The sequence below is a fragment of the Chionomys nivalis genome, chromosome 26 (assembly GCF_950005125.1).
Source record: "Chionomys nivalis chromosome 26, mChiNiv1.1, whole genome shotgun sequence".
In the NCBI taxonomy this organism is placed as follows: domain Eukaryota; kingdom Metazoa; phylum Chordata; class Mammalia; order Rodentia; family Cricetidae; genus Chionomys; species Chionomys nivalis.
Window position 1 is genome coordinate 8,717,083 of NC_080111.1, and position 24,883 is coordinate 8,741,965.

General features: G+C 43.1%; 2 protein-coding genes across 2 annotated transcripts; both read right to left on the reverse strand.

The window, feature by feature from the left end:
• Positions 1-932: 932 nt before the first annotated feature.
• On the reverse strand, positions 933-5,172 carry Asnsd1 (asparagine synthetase domain containing 1). The gene is made up of 3 exons (XM_057758618.1): positions 3,763-5,172; positions 3,282-3,463; positions 933-1,239 (listed from the first exon to the last, which is right to left on the reverse strand). Exons 1-3 carry the CDS (start codon positions 5,170-5,172, stop codon positions 957-959), a joined length of 1,875 nt encoding a protein of 624 aa, XP_057614601.1. The 3' UTR covers positions 933-956.
• Positions 5,126-8,727, reverse strand: Asdurf (ASNSD1 upstream open reading frame). The gene is made up of 4 exons (XM_057758619.1): positions 8,569-8,727; positions 7,361-7,414; positions 6,364-6,439; positions 5,126-5,264 (listed from the first exon to the last, which is right to left on the reverse strand). Exons 1-4 carry the CDS (start codon positions 8,656-8,658, stop codon positions 5,185-5,187), a joined length of 300 nt encoding a protein of 99 aa, XP_057614602.1. The 5' UTR covers positions 8,659-8,727; the 3' UTR covers positions 5,126-5,184.
• Positions 8,728-24,883: the final 16,156 nt, after the last annotated feature.

The window sequence follows — 24,883 nt, forward strand, 5'->3', positions numbered from 1 at the left end:
AGTTCTTAAAAGTTCCTCAAGTAGGGAAACGAGCTGACAAGGGCATTGAGTCTGCCAAAGCCTAAGCCAGTTTCTGAAGACAACAGCAAACTGAGTTATCTGTGGCTATGGCTCTTCTGGAGACTGGGGAACAAAGTGTTTGACACAGAGACACTGACTGGTTTTTCCTACCATCTCTGAACATCACCCAAGTGTTCTAGAAAATAACTCAATTCTGAGACTGTCTTCGGGGAGTCAGTGTCAGGTCTCAGGTTCAGCTCAGTCCTACAGGAATGGTCCTCTAGCGCCCAGCACAAGCAAGGCCTCTGCTCTCTCTCCCGCCATTATGAACTGGACTCTCACAACACCCCCTCCCAACCCCTTCAGTGTTAAGTGTGCTGAGAGAATTCAAAAGGCTAGAACCCGGAAACAGCCAGGTGGAAGAGATGCACAGGGCAAGGGACTAGGGTGGAAAGCAGCCTTGCGTGCCTTCTGTAATTTCATCCTGCAAGCCCCTTCCCGCATCTGCAAACTGTAACTCATCGCATCTCTAATGGCCTTGGCGGAGCTTCAGCTGCAGCCCACTCCACCCGCTTCTCAGGAGAAACTCCCCCGAAGGCCAGCTCTAATCCTGTACATATCTGAGCTTCCAGTAACAACCCCAGTGCTGAGGCCATCTGGGGAACCCTGCCTGACTCACCCCATGTGTCTGATTGAAAGGAGCCTTGATGGGGAAAAGAATTCCTACAACGCCCTTTAATCCCAGCACTTGGGAGGCAGAGGCAGGCGGATCTCTGTGAGTTTGAGACCAGCCTGGTCTACAGAGCTAGTTCCAGGACAGGCTCCAAAGCTACAGAGAAACCCTGTCTTGAAAAACCAACCAACCAACCAAACAAACAAACAAAAAAAGAACTCCTACAACACACTAAGAAAGCACAACACCCCACCCGCGAGGCAGCAGCTGTTTATTGGTGGAATCACGGGATGACGCAATCTTTCTGAGAGGTTTGCTCTGGTAGGATCTGGAGTCTTCCACATTTATCAGATGCCTTCTCCTTAACATTCTCCAGTTTTGCAATTCTACATCCAAACTGCATGGCCCGCTTTGGCAGAAGGGCGGAGGCTGTGAGGCCGAGTTCCACAGCTGCTAGGCGTAAGATGAGCTTCTCACCCACCCCACGGGGCAAAGTCAGGTCTGCCTTCTCCCACACCGGCAGGGAATTTAGGAAAGACACGACATTCTCATCCAGGAAAGGAAACCTAAAATTTATTAAAAAAAAAAAAAAAAAAAAAAAATGAGAGTGACCACTACTAAAACAAGTCTATTAGTAATTATATAATTTAAAACATAAAATTCAACCACATTAAAAAGGTGTTCCAAAACGTGGCAATTTTATATGCATTATAAAGAATTCTAAAATCTAAATAAATTAGCTGTCTATGATATCAAGAAATAATTTCAAGTTGTTTCAGAGTATCCTTGCAGGTGCCCCCAGTATACAGCTTGATCATAAATAACTTCTGTCTGGTTTGAGCATGTCTACAGAAACTGAACTTTAGGGGCATGAAGCCAACATAAAGGGTTCCAAAAGCCTGGACTTGTAACACTGTAAATAAACAAAACTGTAAGAATTTTGTTTATTTACACTTAAATTGCTTATGCAGCCACAAATTGGTATCCATAACAAATACTACATTTAAAACAGAAACATTCTGCTCTCTGCTTCTTCACTTTCCCACAAAACCATGGATTTTCTCTGAAGCTGGGTTTGTTTCCATTACGAGCCCATCCCCAACGTCCCCTGCCCATCCTCAGAACACAGCAGCTCTGCTGCACTCACCGTCGTAACCACTCTTCGTACACACCGCCACCCGAGCGCAGCACTGGAATAATCCACACTGCACTCACTGTACACACCACCACCCGAGCGCAGCACTGGAATAATCCACACTGCACTCACCACCACCCGAGCGCAGCACTGGGATAATCCACACTGCACTCACTGTACACACCACCACCTGAGCGCAGCACTGGGATAATCCACACTGCACTCACTGTACACACCACCACCTGAGCGCAGCACTGGAATAATCCACACTGCACTCACTGTACACACCACCACCTGAGCGCAGCACTGGAATAATCCACACTGCACTCACTGTACACACTACCACCCGAACGCAGCACTGGAATAATTTCCTTAGGCCTTTGGAATTAATTGCTTCATCACAAAAAGTAAATTCTCTATCCCTTCATCTGCCTGATGTTCCTTTTCTGCAACTCCTGACCCTCTCTCACGTTCTTCCAAGGGAGAAGTTTATTTACTTTGTAGAACAGTACAAACTATCTATTTGAAATACAATCTTGAGAAACACAACAGCAAGGACAATCTAATTTGGACAAGGACTGGCAACACAGGGACAGCTGGGCAAAGACAATCATGCTTCACTGGAAAGGACTAAGCATGAAATAAAGGCTAGAGACCATTCTCAGACAGGGGGAGGTAACTACTATGATGCCCCAGCTCTCATGAGGCTTACATGGCTTCCTCCTTCTTGCCTGCTGAATCCTTCTAACGAAATACCACTTATTTAAACACAGTGCCATTCATTTTTCTTTTTGAGACATGGTCTTGCTATGTAAGCCAGGCTGGTCTCAAATCCATGGTCTCTGGACTCTGCCAGTTAAAGTGAACCACCATCAACACAGAGCTCCACAGCTGTGCTCCTCAGACCGCCTTGTCTCCCTGTGCTCTTAGCGTTGAAAACGCTTCTTTTTCACTATGTCCTAACTAACATCCTAAGTACGTTGTAGGCAGAAACAATCCAAGATTTCAAAAGCACACACGAAACTGCCTTGGTCTCTGTGAAGATTTTAGGCGATCTAAAACAGTACTAAATCTGTTCAAAAACCACACAAGGGGCAGAAATCCAGGCCTGGGACCCCCATGGATCACCACAGCAGACATGCCTACATGGACAAACCCAGATTCTACAACCCTGTAGGACGAAGTCAGGGTGGGCTTGTGGGGCAAAACAAATCCTTAAACTGCCTCCACTTGGAAATACACTATGCTGTTTTCACGTCTGTAGTTTTTTCATCATGGCCCTAGAAAGAATTACTCAGTCACCTCCTATCATGAGTGCAGACTTCCTTCAGCTCTGCTCTGGACTGTTTACAGGGTAAAGCTGAGACCGTGTGCAACTGCTCCTGTCCTGATGGGAGCACTCTGCACAGAAAAGGAGTAGGAGGCCTTCCCTTGTATTTCTACTACAGAGCATCTGAGTAATGAGTGAGTCACCTTGCTTCCTTTCCGTGGTCACCAATAACTCTGTCGTCACGACCGAGGTTTCTGGAGGAAATGCGGCCCAGTTCCATGGCTATTTCCTCATTCAGTCCTTCGAGGCCGAGAGCCTCAAAGCGGACACGATGGCGGGAGTAACCTGCCAGCTGCTCGTCTGCACCGATACCAGTCAGAATCACCTACAGAAGAGTGAAGAAAGCCAGAGATGTGACCGAGGACAAGAAGAGAGAGAGAGAGAGAGAGAGAGAGAGAGAGAGAGAGAGAGAGAGAGAGAGAGAGAGATTTTTCTTATAAAGCCTAAAAAAAAACCCACAGGTCAGAAAATAGTAAAAAAAAATGTTCAGTTTTAAAGAAGTAATATACATTGTATTAAAAAGAATAAATAAAATGCAGTATAGTCTTACAACCTTAAATGTTTAAAGGTTCAAGAGTCAAAATTAGGTCTCGGAAATCCCTGAGCAAAAATCCCAGCACACACCTTTGCAGCGCTCTCGTAAGATCTCGCAGCATCCTGGGTCACTAGGCAACCGATTCCTCTAGCCGCAAACCAGACGGCGCAGCCAATGCTGTCATCCAGAACCGTGTCCAAGGGCTGAACTAAGTGACATATCCGAGCTCTTCTTAGATTTTGTAGCTCTTCAAGAGAAACATCGATTTCAACAAAATTCCAAGTCCGAGAAGGGTTGACAGACTGCAGTTCCTTCAGTCCTGCTTTCCCTGTGACTCGGTCCGGCACCTCAGCGGCACCCTGACAGAATTCTTCAGACAGGGTCTTGGGACGGCTTTGCTGTTTTTTTTCGATGTTAGGAACATGTGGCCCAATCTCTCGTTTACCCACAAAAGCCACATTCAGGAGATCGATTGGCTCATCTAAAGGAACATGACGGTCCGCAAGGGCTGCGAGCACCATGGAATCCACACCTCCAGAAAAGAGGATCGCAATGCTTGCTTTCTTATGACAAGCTTGTAAAACTTCCTCCCTAGCTAAACATAAGACACGTCTCTTGACCGCAACGCTCAGGACATCAATGAACTGCCGAACTACTTCTTTTGTGTGTCCATCCGTCAGAAATGTCTCAAGTGTCTCTCTTGCATGTGGTACACGGGAACTGTCTCTACAGGGAGCTTCCAGTGGAGTTTCAGGCAGCATCTTATTTAAGGGAGCAATGGGTTTTGGAAGATACAGCTCGGCTTCACTTGCTACCACCAATACAAGCGCCGGCAATTCTGCTGGAGTCTGAGTCAGGTCGATAGCACATTCTTCAATAACATTCTGCTCAGAAACGTATTTCCACGGATATAATTTTAAAGTCACACAACTGGAAACAGCAGCAGAATTGAGATCAATTTGGAAAATTCCAGATGTTGGAACTTCTTGCCACTGGTCTGTAAGCTCAGATACCTGGGCTCCAACTGAAGAGAGGCAGAAACTCTTGCCCAGATTATTAAAATGCCAAAGCAAGCTACGGCGGCCAAAAAAGTCCCTTCCAAACCATAAGCAATGGCTAGAGGCTTGATAGTATATAAAAGACCAAGGACCTCGGACTTTGGAGAAGAGTGCCAAAATATCAGACTCCGTCTTACAGGCAGAAAGGTTACGGCACATAACCTGGGTGTCATTGTCCTCTGCTTCAACCTGGACCCCACTAAAAACTTCCCCATTCCATAGGAACACGTTGCCACTCTCGTCTTCCACAGGCTGGGCAGTCAAAACACCTCTCAAGTGAAGGACGTGACCAGAAAACAAACACTGATAGTTAACACTAGATTTTAACAACTGCTTGCTGCTACTGGGACCCCGTCGCCTAAGGTTGCAGAGCAAATCCTCTCTTAACTCTTTACTGAAGTGCTCAACAGAGAAGCCTACAGAACAGCAGATGCCGCACATGGCTCTGTGAAGTCAGGGCGACTGGGTCTTGACTTTGGTCGTCTCTGAGTTTTCTAAGGCTTGGTATTCTTTTCTTAGTTCATCCAATGTATCTGTAGGAGGGAGTGGAAAAAAAAGACTGAAGCTCAGAAATGCTCACCTATTAACTCACAGACAAAACAGACTGAAGCTCAGAAATGCTCACCTATTAACTCACAGACAAAACAGACCTACTTCTCAAGTTCCTATGAGTAGATGCATTGTACAACTGCAGGACTAACTCAGAATGCCGCAGGGACAAACAGTGCTGAATTTGGGAATGGTTTCCTTGCACTGAGTGCTTATTTTGCTCCAAGCACTTGGCTAAGCACTTTGCATATACAACTTTCAAATCTGTCAAGACCTTGCAAGCTCAAAGTATTCCCCCCGAAAATGAAAAATCAGAAAATGAACTTTTATACTTTAGTCAAAGTATGAAAAAAAAAATGCCTATCTCACTTGGTAAATACAGCAAATACATCTTGAAGTTATGTTTTTACTTCATATGTCTGTGATATAGCATCACACACTTCCTCCCCACCTTCCCTCTCCTACTAGGACATGGGTAATCTACCAGGAGTCACATCCCTAAGGACACCGACTCTCCTCCTCCCTGGCAGCCGTCACCTGCCAACAGCTGCTCCGTGGCTCAGGTCTCACCCTCCCTCAGACAAGTTTCTTTTGGCAGTGGACGGCAGGTAAAACAAGAACCACACCTGGTGCGTGCGGAGATTAAGGGACTCTGGAGGGCTCAGTCCAAAACTGGACCTCCATCTCACACTCCTGACCCCTACGGCTTGGGAGTCATAGGGGAAAGGGGACAGAAAAAGCACAAGGACAGGGGACTGGGGAGTTCTGCTGCAGTGTGACAGTGTCTTCAGACCTCGCGGGCTTGCTATGAATGGGAACTCACTGCTAGCAGCTGCCAGCCCACGGTCCAGCCAGTCAGAATCCCAGTCCCACCCCAGCCAAGGGGTCTTTTTAAAACTGTAGAGATCTTTGGAAGGCTAACTGGAAACAGATCACTGTAGGCACACACACGCCCAGATGTGGCTCATGAAGATGGGGCTGAGTTGAGGCACTATTATGAATCCCCACAGAAAGCCTATAGGAGGTTTTCTATAGCATTCCACACATAACACTAAGAACAAAACCAAAATGAAGACCGCTCACTTTTGCTTTCAGAAAGCATGTTTGTTCGATCTTCAAGAAAGAATATGTTGCTGTTCTGTTGCTGCCTGTACACTTTCTGCAAAAGAAAGTCACAGTATCAGGACACGATTCGCACGGCGATGCTCCACAGAACCCTACGACCACTTACTCTTGAGCTTCAGGAATATTCAGAACGGTCATTTATCAGATACGAACAGATACCAAGTCACTGATGCTCTGCCACCCAGAAACGGCTGTTTGTGCAGTGATGCCATCCTGCCTCTGTCCTGTCAATCACAAAGCTACCGCAGCCACAGGCTACGGTTCACTCTTACAGGTGTACAGCACGGAGAGCTTTGCTCATCAACGAAGGTTCTTTACATCGCCACACAGGAACAACGCTAGAGTTCTTTGCTGCCCGCAAACGTCAGACATTTGTCTGTCTCTTCACCATTACAGATACAGACGGCTGCCACCGCAATTAAACGCCCATGCGTATCACAACTGTATATATATCAATTGCTCCGAAAGAAGCCCCAGGTCAAGTCTCACACAATGTTTAGACATTTTGACAGTCTGATCTCCTAAAGTTCTGTATTAATTTGCATTGGCGTTCAATATTTCACAAATGACAATATCAGAAGTGTTGAAAATGTCAGTCACTAGAGGATTGAGAGAGCTCACTTAAGATACAATTTTCCACAGAAAAACCACACATGAAACAGCAGCTGACTGATGAACACGTCATAGAAAGGGCATTAAATGGGTTAAGTACTTGGAATATTACAGTTTTCTGTGGAAAAGGAAATAACTCAATTTTTGGTAAAGTGTAATAGGGAAATAATTTTCTCAACTTTGAGATGCACTGGCATATACAGAGAAACAAATGAAAAACAACAACAAACCAGGGCACTTTAGTTTGAAATCAGTACATCAGAACTTTGTAACTTTAGCATAAATGATCTAACGCCTAATCTTAATATACTGTACACTATTCCAGATTCCTGCAGTAACTTACCCGATTCTTCTTCAGGTTAGAGAGTTCATCCACAATGATTTTTTGCTCTTTAATCTATGAAAATAAAGAAAAAGCTAAGGTAGAAGTTTCCAAAGTATGTTCAGTAGGGATATTCTAAGTAATAGGTCTGGGGCTGTCAAATACACAACTTGTCTAAACAGACACTATACAGGGGCCACAGCACCCAGAAGGGCTCCGTGGCAAACAGCTGAAGAAGGAAAGGCTTAGGCATGCCAGGAGCCAGTTACCACAGGGCTTATACCTTTAACCTAAGTGAGACACTGTCTACCAAAACTAGTACCAGTCTTTAGTTTTATAACCTCTTGCTGTAAATTAAAACAAAGAGAAAGAAAACGAATGTGGGTTCCTCCCTTTGCGTAGAGGACAATCAGTCATTCAGAAAAAATAATGGCACTGACGGCTCTACCTGCGGGGAGAAAACATCATTTTCTACCTCCGCACTTATTCTATTTTGTACGGTCAAGACTACATCCTGCTGGTATCATCAAGCTGGGCTTGTTCTGATCACCAGATGAAGCCTAAGTAGGCAATGCCTCTTGGGCAGCATCACACGGCGCGACACACAGTATTAAGAGGCGGAGTATTTTGAAAACTCACAGGCACCCTCTTCAATGTGCACCCTTACGTCTCCACACCACCAGAGGTGACAGTTGCGGTAAGGAACTACAAAGCCACAGGAGCTCATCTTCCTGGAGCCTCAAGTCTGCTTCTACAGTGTTTTAGGAATGACGGGTATACATACATCTCACTTTAGCTGGTACCAAAGAAAACTGTGATACCGTGGGAATAAGGCCGCTAACCGAAGACGCCATTCAAAAGGGTGTGTGTGTAGAATTTAGCACATTTAACACCTGAAAAGACGGTACGCACATCCCTCCACTATCCATGTCTGAAGATTTTGTCTGTAACTGGAAGCTAAGGGTAGGGTTCTGCATGGCGGTGCATCCCTGAAATCTCGGTTCTTAGGCAAGGGAATGAGGCCATGCTCCCCTCAAACAAGAGCTTGAGCCTGGCCTGAGCGACATGAAAACCCTATCCCGAAGGAAGCGAGAGCGGGAGAAAGGCAGGTAAAGATTAAAATGCTAGGGTCTTATGAAGAGACGACTGCAAGTCTGCAGGGACGCCACGGGCGCAGGCACAGCCGCGGGTCCCGCCGCCCGCGTCCCGATGCCCCAGACCCGCCGCACCTTGCTGCCCAGGGCCTCGCTGTGTGCAGTCGCCGTGGGCACGGGCACCGGCGCGGCGCAATCGTCGGCGCGCACCCCACGGCCGGGCATCTCCACGCCGCCGCGCCGCACACCGAGGAACTGCGGCCCGGAAGGGCCTGACTGGACGCGCGAACTCCTGCGAATTCCGCCTCTTCCGGTACCTCAACCAATGAAGTCTGCACTTTGACGCGTGCGCAGTCGAGGGCGCTCGCGGGCGGGGTGGGGATGTGGGGTGGAATGGGCCGTAAAAGGGTGTACGCATGCGCACTGGTTTTAGAAAAAAAAAAAATATATATATATATTGTCCGGTTGTGGAGTTTGTGGATTTTATGTAATGTCCCCTAGCGAATCCGATGTAAATAATAATAGTAGTGGTAGTTATAATAATAATTTTATGTAAATTATTATGCTCTGTTCCATGCAATATCTCAGTCAAGTCTAGAAATAGGCGAGAGAGATTGATGAGCGCTTTCCAGCGCTTCTAGGTTTGACGCTCGGCCGCGTGGGGCGTCCATAGGGCAGCAGAGGTAGGACCCAGCCGTAGAGTAAGAGGGCAGCAGAGATTAATCTGTGGGCTGTCGTTTGGTTAAGACTGGATAATTTGATAAACTAGAAACCTTCACCTGTTCTGATCTCATGATCTGTAAGTCATTCCTTAGTAGTGTGCCTAACTCTGATCTTGGCCTTTCTTTATTGACACACTTCTTGGGTGCTTAACAGGTTTTAACATTTCAGATTCTTTAGTGAGTTGACTGAAACTTGGGAGGTGTTTGAAACGCACAGGTGAACTGGGGATGGAGACGAGTCATCCGGCTAAAGACTTGTGCATCGTGAGTTAAGCCCATGGACGCCTCTTACTGGTGCTTTGAGTAAATCTCAAGTGGTTATAGGACTGAACGTACTTTTAAATGTTTTCCTTCTCATTGATTTTCTTAAAAACCGGCTTTTCTGTTTCCGATGTGTGCATTCCTGCTAAGCTATTTCACAGCGGAAGCGATGGTGATCGGGAATGTAGTTTTATAGCCTAACCATTTAGTGATATCTGCAGGATATTATAGGAATAACTGGAAAAGAACCCACAAGGAAGGGTTTTCTTGCTGGAAATCAAAATCAGCCCTGTAGACAGTTTCTCCCACAGGTGCCCTGACAACCCAGCTGAGTACCGAATCACACACTTGCAATCGCAGTACTCAGCAGGCGGACACAGGAAGGTCTTTCCCTGGTCCATGTCTTGTTTGCTTTTTCAGTGAGCGGAGGTTCTCCACTCTGGTGGGGACCAGTTTCCCACCTATGTGCTTTATAAGGAATAAGGGACTTTGGGATTAAATCTAAAACATGATCACAACACCTTTTCTCTTGCACATATAGAAGTGTGATTCTTTGAGATTTCACATGTAGACTTGTGTTTGAGATAACCTAAAAACTATATTTCATTTGAGAGGACCGGCAAGAAATTCACACAGGACAAAAAGATTGTAATCTGGACAGACATTCAATATGATTATAAACAAAACGAAGTGACACTGTTTTAGAAATGAAGACATACGTCAATACAAAGCCAGGAAGCTTCCAAAAAACTCTAATCTCTATATTCCCTTTTGGCTGTTGGCACAAGAAATTGGGCCAAGCTAGTTCATTTATAAGAGAGATGTGAAGCTCTTGATAATTCTTACCAGGATTTTGTGAAGATCTAGGAAATTTGGTTGGATTGCAAAGGGTGAAAGGTATGGAGAAAGATAAATTCCCTTCAAAAAGAAGGAACACATAGGCTTTAAAAAGCAAGAAGATGAAACCCTGTCTCAAAAAATAAAAAAAGCAAGAAGATTTCTAGTCATCCTAAGAGTTTTGGTGAAGCTTAAACAACATGTGAGATAGCAAGGTATGCAGGCTTAGAAAAGGAGCCTGTGCAGAAGACAGACAGCCTGTGCAGAATACAGACAGCCTGCAGAAGACAGCCTGTGCAGTCTTGGAGTTAGGAGGAAACTTGATTAATCAAGGAATAACAAGGCCAATAAGTAAAATTAGTTCATCAACTGGGAAAATGGACGGGAATCATAGCAGAGAACGGGAGGCAGTAGGCGGGTGGGGCCGGAGCCCTGGAACCTCTGCAGTGCTAAGCACTTGCCATACATAGCTCTAAGGTGTGTCTTATTTTTACCATGGAGCATACATAAGTCTACAGACTCATTTCACACACATTAGGAGCTTCCCCCAGAACACACCTAAGGGAAAGGACAGGTCGAACTACAGCAGAATGCCTTGACTCAAATAAACTAAGTGAAAAGGTTCAGTAAAATGTTAGTGGTGTGGGTCAGCCAGTCAGCAGAACTTTGAGTAAACACAACAGAATACACTCTCAACTGCGAGTCTCCATCAACTGTAGAAAAGGCAAAGGCCTGATGACTTCCTCCTCCCAACTTGTGGTGAAATCTAAGAAAATTTACCTGGATTGTAGAGGGGGAAAGAGGATGGCGAAAGGAAACATACAGCCTCCTCGTGCTTTTTTTTTTTCCTTTCTTGCTATGTAGTTCAGGTTGGCTAGACTCACTAGATGGCCCAGGGTGAGCTTTAAATGGCGATCTTCCCAAGTGCTGGGATTGCCAGCGTGTGCTGCCTCACCCAGGGAGATAAGATTCCTGTAAAAAAAAAAAAAAAAAGGAACAGGAAAATCAGGTAGTTTCTGTATGGGTGTGATGTAGGTCAAACATGAGGTTATTGGCAGTTGTGGCTTCACTGGGCTTTTTTCACTTAATGTCATAACTGTAATTCCCTCATGTCACATAGGACAACTTGTCTACCTCCCTCTTCTCCTCCTTTTCATTTTGTTCTTCTTAATGATTTAAGAGTATTATGTGGATTTATGTATTATACTTTCTTTATCCATTCATCAGATAGTGGATAAAAATGTTTATTTACATCTGTTATAGACATAAATAATAAACAGAAATAATATAGCAGACATAAATAAATATAACTAGTATCCACTTATGGATAAGTGCATACCATATTTATCTTTTTAGGTCTGGGTTATCTCACTCAGGATAGTGTTTCCTAATTCCATCCATTTGCATGCAAATTCAAGATGTCTTTTTTTTTTTTTTTTTTTTTTTTTACAATGAGTAGTACTCTAATGTGTAAATGTGCCACATTTTCTTCATTCATTCTTCGGTTGAGGGGCATCTTGGTTGTTTCCAGATTCTGGCTATTACAAATAATGCTGCTATGAACATAGTTGAACAAATGCCTTTGTAGTATGATTGAGCATCTTTTGGGTATATGCCCAAGAGTGATATGGCTGGGTCCTGAGGTAGGTTGATTCCCAATTTTCTGAGAAACCACCATACTGATTTTTCCAAAGTGACTGTATGAGTTTGCATTCCCACCAGCAATGGGTGAGTGTTCCCCTTACTCCACATTCTCTCCATCATAAGCTATTGTTGGTGTTTTTGATCTTGGCCATTCTGACAGGTGTAAGATGATATCTCAGAGTTGTTTTGATTTGCATTTCCCTGATGGCTAAGGATGTTGAACATTTCCTTAAGTATCTTTTGGCCATTTAAGATTCTTCTGTTGAGAATTCTCTGTTTAGTTCTGTACCCCATTTTCAAATTGGGTTATTAAGTATTTTGGTGTCTAATTTCTTGAGTTCTTTATATATTTTAGAGATTAGTCCTTTGTCTGATGTGGGGTTGGTAAAGATTTTTCCCACTCAGTAGGCTGCCTTTTTTCTTATTGAACATGTTCTTTGCTTTACAGAAGCTTCTCAGTTTCAGGAGGTCCCATTTATTTATTGTTGCTCTCAGTGTCTGTGCTATGGCTCAATTCACCCATAAAATACACAGGCTAAGAGAATGGGTACGAAAACAGGATCAGCCTTCTGCTGTATACAAGAAACATTTTGTATTTTTTTTTTATGGTATAGGACTTTCATTTCTGCTAAATAGTTCCTAGATAGTTAATGTTTAATACAATGTGGCTGTTATGAGTGAGGCTGCTTTATTGATTTTTCAGGTAAATCAATATTGGTATATGACAACAATACCAGGTTTTGTGTGTTGGCTCTGTGTTCTGCCACTTTGCCGAATTCACTTATTCGGAGAGTTTTTGGTGGGATCTTTGGAATTTGATGAAGCATCTTATCATCCGCAAACACTGTCCATCTGATTTCCTCCTTTCCTATCTGAATGCCCTTTATTTTTTCCTCTTACCTAACAGCTCTGGCTAGGACTTCTAGTCCCTTTCTGGGTAAAAGTGTTGAAAATGCCGTCCTGGCCCTTTGCCACATCTCAGAGAGGCATCTCTTAGCTCCCCCCCCAATGGTTATACATACTTTTAATATGTTGAGGCCCATTCATTTTTTCTATAGCCATTTTTCTAGAGTGTTTTTAATCATAAAATGACATTGGATTATGTTCTAATTATTTATTCTCTTGTTTTCATGCATGCTATACAAGTTGTTCATCACTGAGCCACATCTACAGCTGGGTGTGTTATCAAATGCTTTTTCTGCATCTATTGAAATGATCGTATGTGTAGCATGATTAATAAACACCCAAAGACATACACTGGGGTTCAACCTCAAGGTCAGAGAAGCAAAACAGCCAGCCACTGGCTCTTCCCTCTACCTCAATCCAAAACGGTGATCCTGCCTCCAGGATTCTCAGATTGAGATTGTGTGTGAGAACTGTATCCTCCTGTCTTATATTCCTCTCTAGTGCTGGGATTAAGGTTGTGCACCACTACCGTTTGGTTTCTATGTCTAACTAGTGTGGCTACCGGGATTAAAGGGGTGTGCCACCACTGCCTGGTCTGTAAGGCTGACAGTCTGTCTGTTTTACTCCTTGAACTTCAGCCAAGCTTTATTTATTAAAATACAAATGAACTATCACTACAATATGACTTTTGTCCTTTGTTGTGTTGATTTATAGAATCGATAGAAAAGCAGGTAAAATAAGAACCTGAATTCTTAAAAGATACTAATTTACCTTACTGAGGGAAAGGAGAGGCGGTAGAAGTTGTAATTTTAGGAATAAAGAAGGCTAGAAATACAAGATTGGAAAACTTTTAAATGATAATGTTATGTATAATTTAGTTGTGATAAATTAGAAAAGCATCTTAAAACAAAACCTCATATTTGAGAAATTGTGAATGGAAAGTATAACTCAAAAGAAAGTAGTAAACAGATAAGATTAACAGATAAAATTAATAAATATCAAAAAATTGAAAAGATAATTGGACATACTATATTTAAAAGATACTATCCTGACTCATTTTTTTTGCACTTTTTTCTAACCTATAAAGAATGAATATTTTCTGTATTTGAACAGACTCAATTCATAGACAATCATAAGCAATTATGGGGAAAAAACTAATTTATGAAGCCAGCATGGTTTCCACACCCAAAAGTGCTTTGAATGAGAATGACCACCCATGTGCTCATATGTCTGAATGCTTGGCCCCAGTTGGTGGAACTGTTTGGGAAGGACTAGGAGGTGTGGCCTTGTTGGAGAAGATGTGTCATTGGGGGTGGGCCTTGAGATTTCAAAAGCTCACACCATTCCCAGTTAGTGCTCTCTCTGCCTAGTACCTGTGAGCTCTCACATACCACTCCGGTGCTATGCATGCTTCCAGGTCTGGTCCCTGCCATGATGATCATGCATACTAACCCACTGTAACTCTGAGCCCCAAGAAACGTTTTCTTTTTAAAGTTGCCTTCACCATGGTGTTTTGTCATGGCACTAGAAAAGTAACTAAGAAACTTCTCCAAACATATGGGAGCAAATACTTGAGTAAGATATTAGTATCTTTTTTTTTTTTTGGTTTTTCGAGACAGGGTTTCTCTGTGGTTTTGGAGCCTGTCCTGGCACTAGCTCTTGTAGACCAGGCTGGTCTCAAACTCACAGAGATCCGCCTGCCTCTGCCTCCCAAGTGCTGGGATTAAAGGCGTGCGCCACCACCGCCTGGCCCAAGATATTAGTATCTTGACTACATCATCATATTGGCTGGAGTCTACAACAAAGTGGAATTTATTCCAGGGTACAGGATGTGTTTCTTTGATAATTGGCAAATAAATAAATCCAAGATGTTAATAGAAAAGATTTCCTGACACTGAAAGCAATACACTTGCATCCAAAAATAATATTGGGTAAAGTGCGATCACTCTAAACGTACATAGAAAATTTATAAAGGTGTTTATAGTAAAAAAAATAACTGAAATTGCTGTTTAGTAGCAGATGAGTCATATGACCATAAAAATAATATCACTTGATGTAAAAAATCTGGTTCTATAAGGAAAGAATATAATGGTACATTTAATACTGTTTTAAACATCAAATAAGTTTTAGGAGTATTACTACATTGATATTTTTTAATAATGACTTAATGTATGCATTTAGGTCCAAGTAATATTTTATGCTAATATTATCGTTTTTAATAGGATTTCACAACTATTACATGAATCGGCTGTGCTATTTCAGGCTTTAAGAATGAAGGAAACCCAGGCAGATATGATGGCATATGCTAGTAATCATGTCATTGCAGAAACCAAGGCATGAAACTAGTGATCAGTACGCTTAAATGGAAGTTGTTGTGCTGAAATCATGACCATAAGTTATTATTTTTTTAAAAGATTTATTTATTATGTATACAACATTCTGCCTCCATGTTCACCCACATGCCAGAAAAGGGCACCAGATCTCCTTACAGATGGTTGTGAGCCACCATGTGGTTGCTGGGAATTGAACTCAGGACCTTTGGAATAGCAGTCAGTGCTCTTAACCACTGAGCCATCTCTCCAGCCCATGACCATAAATTATTGACTGTAAGTAAGGTTGGATGAAAGTCACTTTGCCTTTCTGTTAGAACTCGAGGGATGTTCCGTAGACAATAAAGCGGTAGCACCTATGCCCTGCCACCCCTACTGGCTAGAAAAATGCCTGGCACCTACTCTTAGGTCTTCAAATATTTGTTGAATCCAACTGACTTCAGTTTTGCACCCATTGAAAACCATTTCACAATATTGTTCATGGAACTCTCCCCTGGTGAAAAGGTCAATGATCAAATAAATAGCCTGGCACCTTGATATCTTCTCTGTACTAATAAGCTATGTGACATCAGACAAATCACTAATTTGGACACAGTGCATTGTCACCATTGAGAGAACATAAATTCTCCTTTATATACATATATATATAATATATATATATATTAAAAGCCACACACACACACACACACACACACACACACACGTATATGGCTTTTCAAGACAGGGTTTCTCTGTGTAGCCCTGGCTGCTCTAGAACTTGCTCTGTCCATGGCCTGGCCTAGAACTCAGCGATCCACCAGCCTCGGACTCTCAAGTGCTCCGAGTAAACCTTGTGCCGCCACACCTAGGTTGTTCTACTCTTTTAACATTCAGTAAAGAACTGGCAAAGACTTGAAATGTTAGTTAACAAACAAAAATCTTACAGGGTGAACATTATCTGTCCAACAGAGAGGTGAGCTGAGCCAGAGCTATGAACCAAGGAGAGGGAGCACAGGCCAACCTCTGAGAAGCTATGTGTAGTTAATGGTTGCTGGAGAAGGAGTCCTATAGCCACTAGTAAGTTGGCCACACTACCAAATCACCCCCTCCTTTGCTCACGTAAACATCACCTGTGAACTCAGTGGGTCCTAGAACAAAGGCAGGGAAATAGGAGGGGGATTTCCTGGGAAGAAAAGGAAGTTCCCCAGGAAGGGGAAGGGGATGTGGCTTAGCAATGCTCATGGAAACAATCTAAGTTCCTTATAGATGTGTATGAAAATGTCAAAGGATAATAAATAATAAGTAAAAATGTAAACAAACTACTCCCAAATTGAGACTACCCACGAGCCCACAGGAGCTTCCTGTCTTGCCTCGCTCTGCCTGGTAAGGACCCTGTTCCCTTTGACGGACAGACACCACCGTAAATTTCTGATCCAAGGTCGCTGATCTGTCAGAGTCTCAGTGTTTTAAATAACAAGAGAGGGAGTCCGCTTAGATACGTATGTTGTAACCCAGAGACTGAACTTGCTGGGTCAGAGGCAAAAAGAGACGGTAGAGAGAGACGAGAGCGGAGGGATGCGCTGCAGCCTCTGGCGGGCACAGTGAGGAAGGTCAGAATGCATCTGCCCAGTGGTTGGATGCTTCAGGGTAACCTACGTCACTCAGGGAAAGCCATGCCTCATAACGCAGTGGGTGACTGGTTTGCATCTTGTGACTTCTTTTTTATCATCTATATGCTGGGCAACCTTCCCTGAAACTGAACGCTAGCTTTCTGTTTTGCTTTTATATACCCTTAGTACTTAAGACATCTCCCTGGACAACTCACTAGTGAGTCAAACAAAGTTATGTGTGACTAACCTCATCGTCTCTGCCCTGAACTGCTCTTTTCTTGGGGTTTCTTATCAGCACTGAATGTAGCCTCTACCCGTTTAATGCTGGAACCTTGACTCACTACCTCCTATCTCCTTACAGCCTCTCAAAGATGCACCTTCTAAATCTCATCATCTACCTTGGTTTTGGACCTTTTCCCATCTCTGTTTCCACTCATCTTTCCTTGGGGTTTCTTATCAGCAGCTAACGTAGCCTCTACCGGCTTAATGCTGGAACCTTGACTCACTACATCCTATCTCCTTACAGCCTATCAAAGATGCATCTTCTGAAACTCATCTTCAACCTTGCATTTTGACCTTTTCCCATCTTCGCTTCCACTTATCACTTTAGGCCATCATAATTTCCATGACTATCGCAACAACTGTTTCTTTCTGCATCCATAAAGGGTTGTATAGGATGCGGACTTTTATGCATGTACGTCGTATCATTTCAGCCCCCAGTGCTTTCAAAATCAACTCTAAACTCTCTTACTTGGTCCACACAGCCCTCATGAGCTCCCCTGTTCCTTTTATGTTCAAGCTCAAGTTCTTTGAGTTTTTTTTTTCCCCCAGTATACCCTAAGTTCATTCTACTGAAGTCCCATATTCACGTTTGAGGGGAGGTCCCGGCAAACACCATGGCTTGCAGTGTAACAACCTCCGTGAGTCAAAAAGAAAACTTGGTTGGGCACCACTTCGTTAGCCAGTGTTGGCTCACACACTTCTAGAGTCTGACCTGAAACAGTTTTTTTTTTTTGACACATTGAAACACATTACAACTTTGGAAAAAATGTTTCCTCTTGACAATTATCATAATAGTAAAGCTTAAGGCATGGCTACATCGAAACTCATTTACAGAGCACCTGTGACCTCTTCCACAGAATGGGATCTATTGACGGAGAAAGAACGCTCAGGATAAAGTCTAGGGAGGACGGGTCTGGGATAAGCACAGTAGTCTGGAGGATTTATTTGGGTGAGGCCTGGCCCTACACATAGCCAGGATTTCCAGGTTATTAGCTACTCCGTTCCCAGATGAAATGAAAAAACGGAAGCTTATTGACCCATTCTCTGGCATTTCAACTAGTATTTATTGCTGAATGCTTGCTATCTAGATGTTCTTGTGTTAATTGCTAGAGATGCATCTGTACATTGACAACACAGTCCAAAGTCACTCAGAAAGATGAGCACTGGGTCACTATTACACCTATGCTAAGTATTGCCAGTGATTTATACCTGGGCAGAAACAGGTATAAATCCCTCCTGTTGTTGAGAAAAACCTGTGTGTCTAACGCTCCTGGTTTCCTTAGTGCTATCTGTGAGCCCGAGGACCTTGGGCCCTCTATACCTACTTCAATTCCAGTTTGTTCTTCAGCTTTTCTTAACATCACTTCCTCCTTTATGTCTTTCTGAAGCAGGAGAGGCCAAATCCTTTATATGTTTTCTATAATGTTCCATATTCCTTGGCAATACTTAGCATAGGTGTAATAGTGACCCAGTGTTCATCTTTCTAAGTGAGTCTGGACTGTGTTGTCAATGTACAGATGCATCTCTAGCAATTAACACAAGAACGTGTAGATAGCAAGCGCTCAGCAGTAAATACTAGTTGAAATACCAAAGGAATGGGTCAATAAGCATCCATTTTTAAATTTAATTAGCACCTCACTTCCAGACATCTTTTTGAGCTACAGAGTTTGAATGACCTTACAACACTCCAGACTATTTTTACATGGTTGCAGCAACTCATAAAATTGTTGTGATTATTCATCCACTCTCCTGGGCAACAATATGTAATGAAATTATGTTGACAAAGAGTGGAGGGTTAAGACTATAGCTCCACCTACTGTGAGACTCTGCTTCTAATTCCCACCACCTCGAAAACCAACACACGCACACACACACACACACACACACACTAATAATAATAATAAATAATAGCAATATATATTTTATCAATAACCTAAAATGCTTACCATTAGCACAAGGTTTTTAAATGACATACAATTAAATCAAAGTTTTCAATTCGAAGGCATCCTAACAATGACCAGTTTCCTGTATCTTAACTTCAACAGTGTATCTGGCCCAGTTAAACTGAGACCTTTGGGAATGTTATGGTTGCTATGGTGTTTGCAAAGGCTCATGTGTCTGAATGTCATCTCCCTACCTGGGGCTCCTATCTGGGGAGATCGTGAGGCCTGGCTGTCAGAGGTGGGTCAAGGAAGGCAGACCTGCAGATGTTACAGCTCTGGTCCTCTTCTCTGCTGATTCCCGCTTCTGCTACTGCTGAATGACTTTTCCATGCATTCTCCACCATCATGGGTTTGTACCCTTGGGAACCATCAACCAAAATAAAATTGCCTTCATTGGAGTTTCTTCTGCCAGGCATTTTATTACAGCAACACGAGAAGGAACTGATAGAGGTAATTCTTCTAAAAGTCCTTACAGTTGGTCTAAGTGGAAATCCATGAAGGCAAACTAATTATTTGTTACAGCTCTCTCCTCCTCTCTTCCTTTCTCTAGTCTTTCTTTATTTTCTGTCCTGGCTACTTTTCTATTGTTGTGATGACCATGACCAATGTGACTTAGAAAAGCAAGTGTGTAATTGGGGGCTTGTGTACAGTTTCAGAGTGTTAGTTCCTGACCATCCTGGTGGGGAACTTGGCAGCAGGCAGGGATGGCATTGAAGTAGCAGCTGAGAACATGCATGTGAGGACAACCTTGTAGGGGGGAGGGACATGTTAACTGGAAATGGCATGGACTTTTGAAACCCACCCTCTAGTGACACACACCTCCTAATCCCTCCTGAATAATTCCATCAACCATGGCTCAAAGTCTTCCAATATATGAGTTTGTAGGGGCCGTTCTCATTCAAACCACCACATCTCATGATGATGATGATGATAATGAAGAAGAAGACATTAAAGTTCAGAGGTCCTAGGTAGGTTGTTCTATATTAGTGGTTGTATAGGTGGAGGTTGCTCGTTTGCTTCTCAACTACTCAGACCTGAATAATCACACAGAAACTATATTAATTGCAATGCTCTTTGACTAATAACTTAGGTGTTTTCCTAGCTAGCTCTTATATCTTAAATTAACCCATTTCTATTCATCTGTGTATCGCTATGAGGCTGTGACTTACAGGGTAAGGTTCTGTTTTGGCATCTTTCTCCTTCAGCAGCTACATGGCATCTCCCTGAATCTACCTACTTTCTGTCTATGTCTCTGTTTGGATTTCTCACCTGACTTTGCTCTGCTAAGCCATTGGCGGAAAGAGATTTATTCATTAATCAATGGTAATAAAACATATTCACAGCATACAGGGAAGAGTCCCACATCAAGTGATAAGTCAGTACTTAAACTGACAGAAAAGAGAAATTTATAGATTACAATGCTAAGTCACTGAAATCTATGCTCTCTTTCCTCCAAACACTGGCATCCGATGGGCAGTGGAAACAGACTGGTCCATCAGATAAGCTGGTGGATGTTGCCCAGCACCCTATCTGATCAGAAGAATCTCTTTGAGATGCTTGCTAATCATTCTGATTTCTAGGCCTTTATTTGGGACATGCTGGTGTAATAGGCTTAGAGCAGGATCCAGAAACTGGAATGTTTTTTAATAAGCACGTTAGCAATCTTATCCTATTATGTTTGGAGATCATTGGCTTAGATGATGTCATAATTTCCATCTTCAGGTGCCAGTAGAGAGGCCATAAAGAGCCAACCTCAGCAAAATGATTTGGGCTCACACCCACAGGAGGAGGCCAATGTCAAAGACCATGGTGCAGAAGTATGTCAAGGTGTGCTGATAAGTGGAGGAGAATGAAGCCTTGGAAGGCAAAGACCAGCACAGGACCCGTTTAGAAAGGAGTCAGAAAATAGCAATGTGGCAGCAATGATGTCTTCAAGCAGAAACCAACAGTGATCTCACATCGGGTGGAGCTCCAGATGTAAGGATAGGACCAGAGGCGTTTCTTTCTCCGAAGAGTTCTGATTGTTCCTCCAACAGTGAAGGATGCTAAGCAGTCTGTTCATAAGAATCTATTGAAGACTCTGAGAACAGCACAGAAGTGTGAGGCATGGGACCCCAGGCAACAGAAGGACAACCTCTGAGAAACAGAGACCCCAGCAGATACCACGGTTAAGATGAAAATGAAAGGTGGTTTTTTGATAGGCCAATGAGACCTTGAGCATCTTTAGCGGGAAAACCTCAATGAGGCTACAATAATTAGATAGTTACAGAAGGATGGACCTGCACCTCTGAGTAGACATGATCTAGACAGAAAGAAAGAAAGGCATGGACAAACAAGGAAGCCACAAAGCGAGAGACACGGAGACGCAGGCTCCGATCAGCATGATGTGGGATAGTGCAGAGTTTAACGGATAGAGGAGAGACAAGGAGCAGAAAGAAATGACCAATGATGCACTTTGTATGTCCAATAGTGAAACCTAAACGTGTTCCTTCAGAGAGTAAGGGTTTATTTGTGCCTTTCTTGGATCATCGTTTAAGAAGGAACATCCCAGGGTTTCTGGAGCCGGCTCTTGCGAAAAGCAGGGATAAGGCGTTGGTAGTGAAAAGAGAAAGAAGCCCAGCAGAACTGCTTGCATGGTGCTGGGCGAGGGGCTTGGCAAAGAAAGCGAGGATGAGGTCGGCAGTAAATTGGGACTTCATTTCAAATTCTCATTCTGCGGTGTGTTTTTGTTCATCTACCCGTCCAGATGGCATATAACAAGATGTCGTCCTGACAGTTGTATCAAGGCTTAAGATGAAGATTCTGGAGGCGTTATCTTTTTCACTATGATCCTCTTCAAGTTCTCCTGGGCATAGAGTAGGACATTCAAAAATAGCTATATGGTTTCTGAATCACTTAATAATATATAATATTATACCAACTAGGTAATATTTCCTTTTCCCCTTAATCCTTTGAGAAGTCTGGTAGAAGATGGTTTCCTTCACTGGGTAAAGTCACAGGAACCGGGGGTCTGAAAAGTTAATTCTGCTCAAAATAAGCAGCGGGCAGGGATTCAAGCAGTTTGAATCTAGGGAGCTGTCTTTTAACTACTATACTATAAGTTCACTTTGATATATGAGTGCTATATATTACTGCAGCCATTATTCCTAAGTGTGTGCGCATTCTCGAATCCATTAATTGCCCAAGACAATTGACTCACCTATACAAGCTGCATCTGCTACCTAAGACAGACAAATCACAAACTGTAATAACCAAAACCAAACTTCTTCATTGACAGATTAGGTTTATGCCTTCTCTCTTCTGCATGGGAAAAGTCAAACTTAAATATCAAGCGTTAACTAAGTGGAGAGACAAAATAGAGACAAATTGGACCGACTGCCTTCCCACAATTACTCAAGTCTCGTCATCGTATTCTAATAAAAATACAATTAGCCCCTTACATGGGAAGTGGCTGGGAAAACATGAGTCTGGTGCGTTAGACCCAGTTATGGAGACTGTCCCGAGTATGGATGAGAGACAGTTATGTGGATGAAGACAAGCAGCGTAGAATAGAGGTCAAAGGTTAGCGCACAGAGCCAGACTGAGACCAAACCACAGCCTAGGCCAAACTGTTTCTGGCTTACGCACTTGAGTCTTCTCAACTGTAGCCTAAGGAGAAGTCACAGTTGTTAGGAGGATTAGATGCCTTAATGTATTTAAGTGCTCGAAATCCAGGCAATTGCTAGCAACCCTCGAGCTATATCAGCGGAGAATTGTCATCATCATTATTATGTGGTTATGGTTATTACACCATCATGTAGAAACATGAGTGACTTAAGGAGACACTAAAAATTAGAACCTCCCCCCGCCAAGGTTACAGTAATCTAGGCTGAAAAGCTAAGAACCTTCATTAAGGCAGTGGCTTTCAAAGCCAGTCAGAGTGGTACACGCCAGTAATCCCGGCACTTGAGAGACTGAGTCAGGAGGATCATGAGTTTAAGGTCAGCCCAGACTACGTGGCAAGCCCTGGTCTCACCTGGGCGTGAGGGGGAATGTGTTCAACACACGTTACCTACTTGGACAAAAATCTCTTTATGCCATAGTGTGATATACGATGCACATAATGAAAAAGATCAAAGTAAGGTATAATTAAAACCAACGTCAATACCCCAAACCCAAGCAAGCAACAAGGATAATTCAGGGACGAAAGGAAAGGAACAGCTAAGGTGGCTAATGGACCATTACCATATTGTCACTAAGCAACTGAAGGTGGAAGAGGATGCGTACCTTGTGCCATGATGTCATTGCAGCACAATAGTAGTGGGTACACTTGGAGCAATGCTGCCCCTGTCACAGGCCTGGTACAAACTCTGGGGTCTGGGTGCAAGCTTGGCTAAAGTGTCTTGGAGAATACTTTCACGGTTCATGACTCTGGTTTGATACATTTTTTGATTCTCTTAATCTGACCGACTGTTTTGGTTTGGTTTGATTCAGTTTTTGTTCTCATTATGTAGCCCAGGCTGCCCTCAATCTCATCGTCCTCCTGCCTCAGCTCTTTAGTGCTGAAGTTACAGGCACGTACTACTGTGATTTGTTAGACAAGCTGACTCTTACACGTAGTTCTAAAATGTCACAAAGGTTGGTAATCTTACTGTTAAAATGGCTAAGTGATTCTTTTAAAGCCATTATCCATTTTTATCAAGGCTGATACTTTCATTAACGTTTTTTTAATAACTCATCCAATGTTCATGAGATTATATTTATTGTCATATGACTGTCTTAGCAGAGGTTAAATTACAGGGATCAAAGCAGACACAAAAAACCCGGCCCTTGTTTCTTAAGATTGCTGTTTCCCTTAGATCAGAGTTCAGTTCTTTATAGTTCCCTTAGAAGCTGGACATTCCTAGAAGGTGACTAGTGGGGTGACCGTATCTACATCAGAGCCTACCACAACTTTCAACTTCTCTTGCCGTCATGGTGACTGGTAGAACGTGGTTCTGAGGAAAACAGGTTAACACCCGCCTCTCCCCGACTTTTAGCAGGGCTTACGATCTGAGATTCCCTCTGGTTGGTCTGGAATTCACTCCGGAGACCAGGATGGCTTCAGATTCGCTGTGTGGTTAGTGCTTTGTAGTATTGGCTATCAACCTTAGGGGCCAGGTAACTCTTCACTGTGGCGGAGACCCTGAGCTTTATAGACGCTCCCTGCACCACGCCGGTAACAGTTTCGTTCTCCAAGTTATTCTGACTCAAAGCGGTCCTGCACATTGCCATTTATTTAACCATATCACTGCCAGTTTTCAGTACACGTGGAACGAGAGCATATAACCCATATGTGCGGTTACCAAGGGCTTCTGAGATCACTGTTTCTTCCATGCTATGTGCTTATCTGACAACTGTATTTTCTTAGAAAGTTAGCTACTTATCCAACCTGCAGGATATGTATTAAGTATGTAGAAAAAAAGCACACAGGAGACGTGCTTTTTGGTAAGCATCTCACGGACTGTTCTTAAGCAAGAACTTTGAACCCATTTGGTTGAGACTTCTTATGTAACTACTATATCTTTGGCACCATTCCTACCCACCAAGGCTAAACGTGTTCTATACTTTCAAGGAACTTTCTCATTCTTGGCATGGTGACACATGCCTGTAATCTCAGCACAAAAGAAGACAAGGCAGGGGGATAAAGGCCGGCCTAGGCCAGGTAGTGACACCCCCTTCCCCTCAAAAACAAAATCAAATAAAAAGAAACCCAAAACAAATACAACCCACAAAGAATTCTCCATCAGCTGGAGAACCAGACAAGGTGACAATAAATTCTACAGTGCAATATATATTATAACCAAGATATAAAACTATGTGAGTTCAGAGAACAGCTTCCTAAAGAAATCAGAGAAAGCTTTTCAGAAGAAACTAGTAGAATTTCCCAGACACAGAAAGAGAACAGAGCGCTAAGC

Excerpts from the sequence above, each read along its gene's own strand:
- Asnsd1 (XM_057758618.1), bottom strand. The coding sequence starts at position 5,172 with ATGTGCGGCATCTGCTGTTCTGTAGGCTTCTCTGTTGAGCACTTCAGT. Across the intron at positions 3,464-3,762 it reads CTTACGAGAGCGCTGCAAAG|GTGATTCTGACTGGTATCGG; the intron begins GTGTGTGCTGGG and ends ACTCTTCTGTAG. Across the intron at positions 1,240-3,281 it reads GACCACGGAAAGGAAGCAAG|GTTTCCTTTCCTGGATGAGA; the intron begins GTGACTCACTCA and ends AATAAATTTTAG.
- Asdurf (XM_057758619.1), bottom strand. The coding sequence starts at position 8,658 with ATGCCCGGCCGTGGGGTGCGCGCCGACGATTGCGCCGCGCCGGTGCCC. Across the intron at positions 7,415-8,568 it reads GCGAGGCCCTGGGCAGCAAG|ATTAAAGAGCAAAAAATCAT; the intron begins GTGCGGCGGGTC and ends TTATTTTCATAG. Across the intron at positions 5,265-6,363 it reads CATGCTTTCTGAAAGCAAAA|ATACATTGGATGAACTAAGA; the intron begins GTGAGCGGTCTT and ends TCCCTCCTACAG.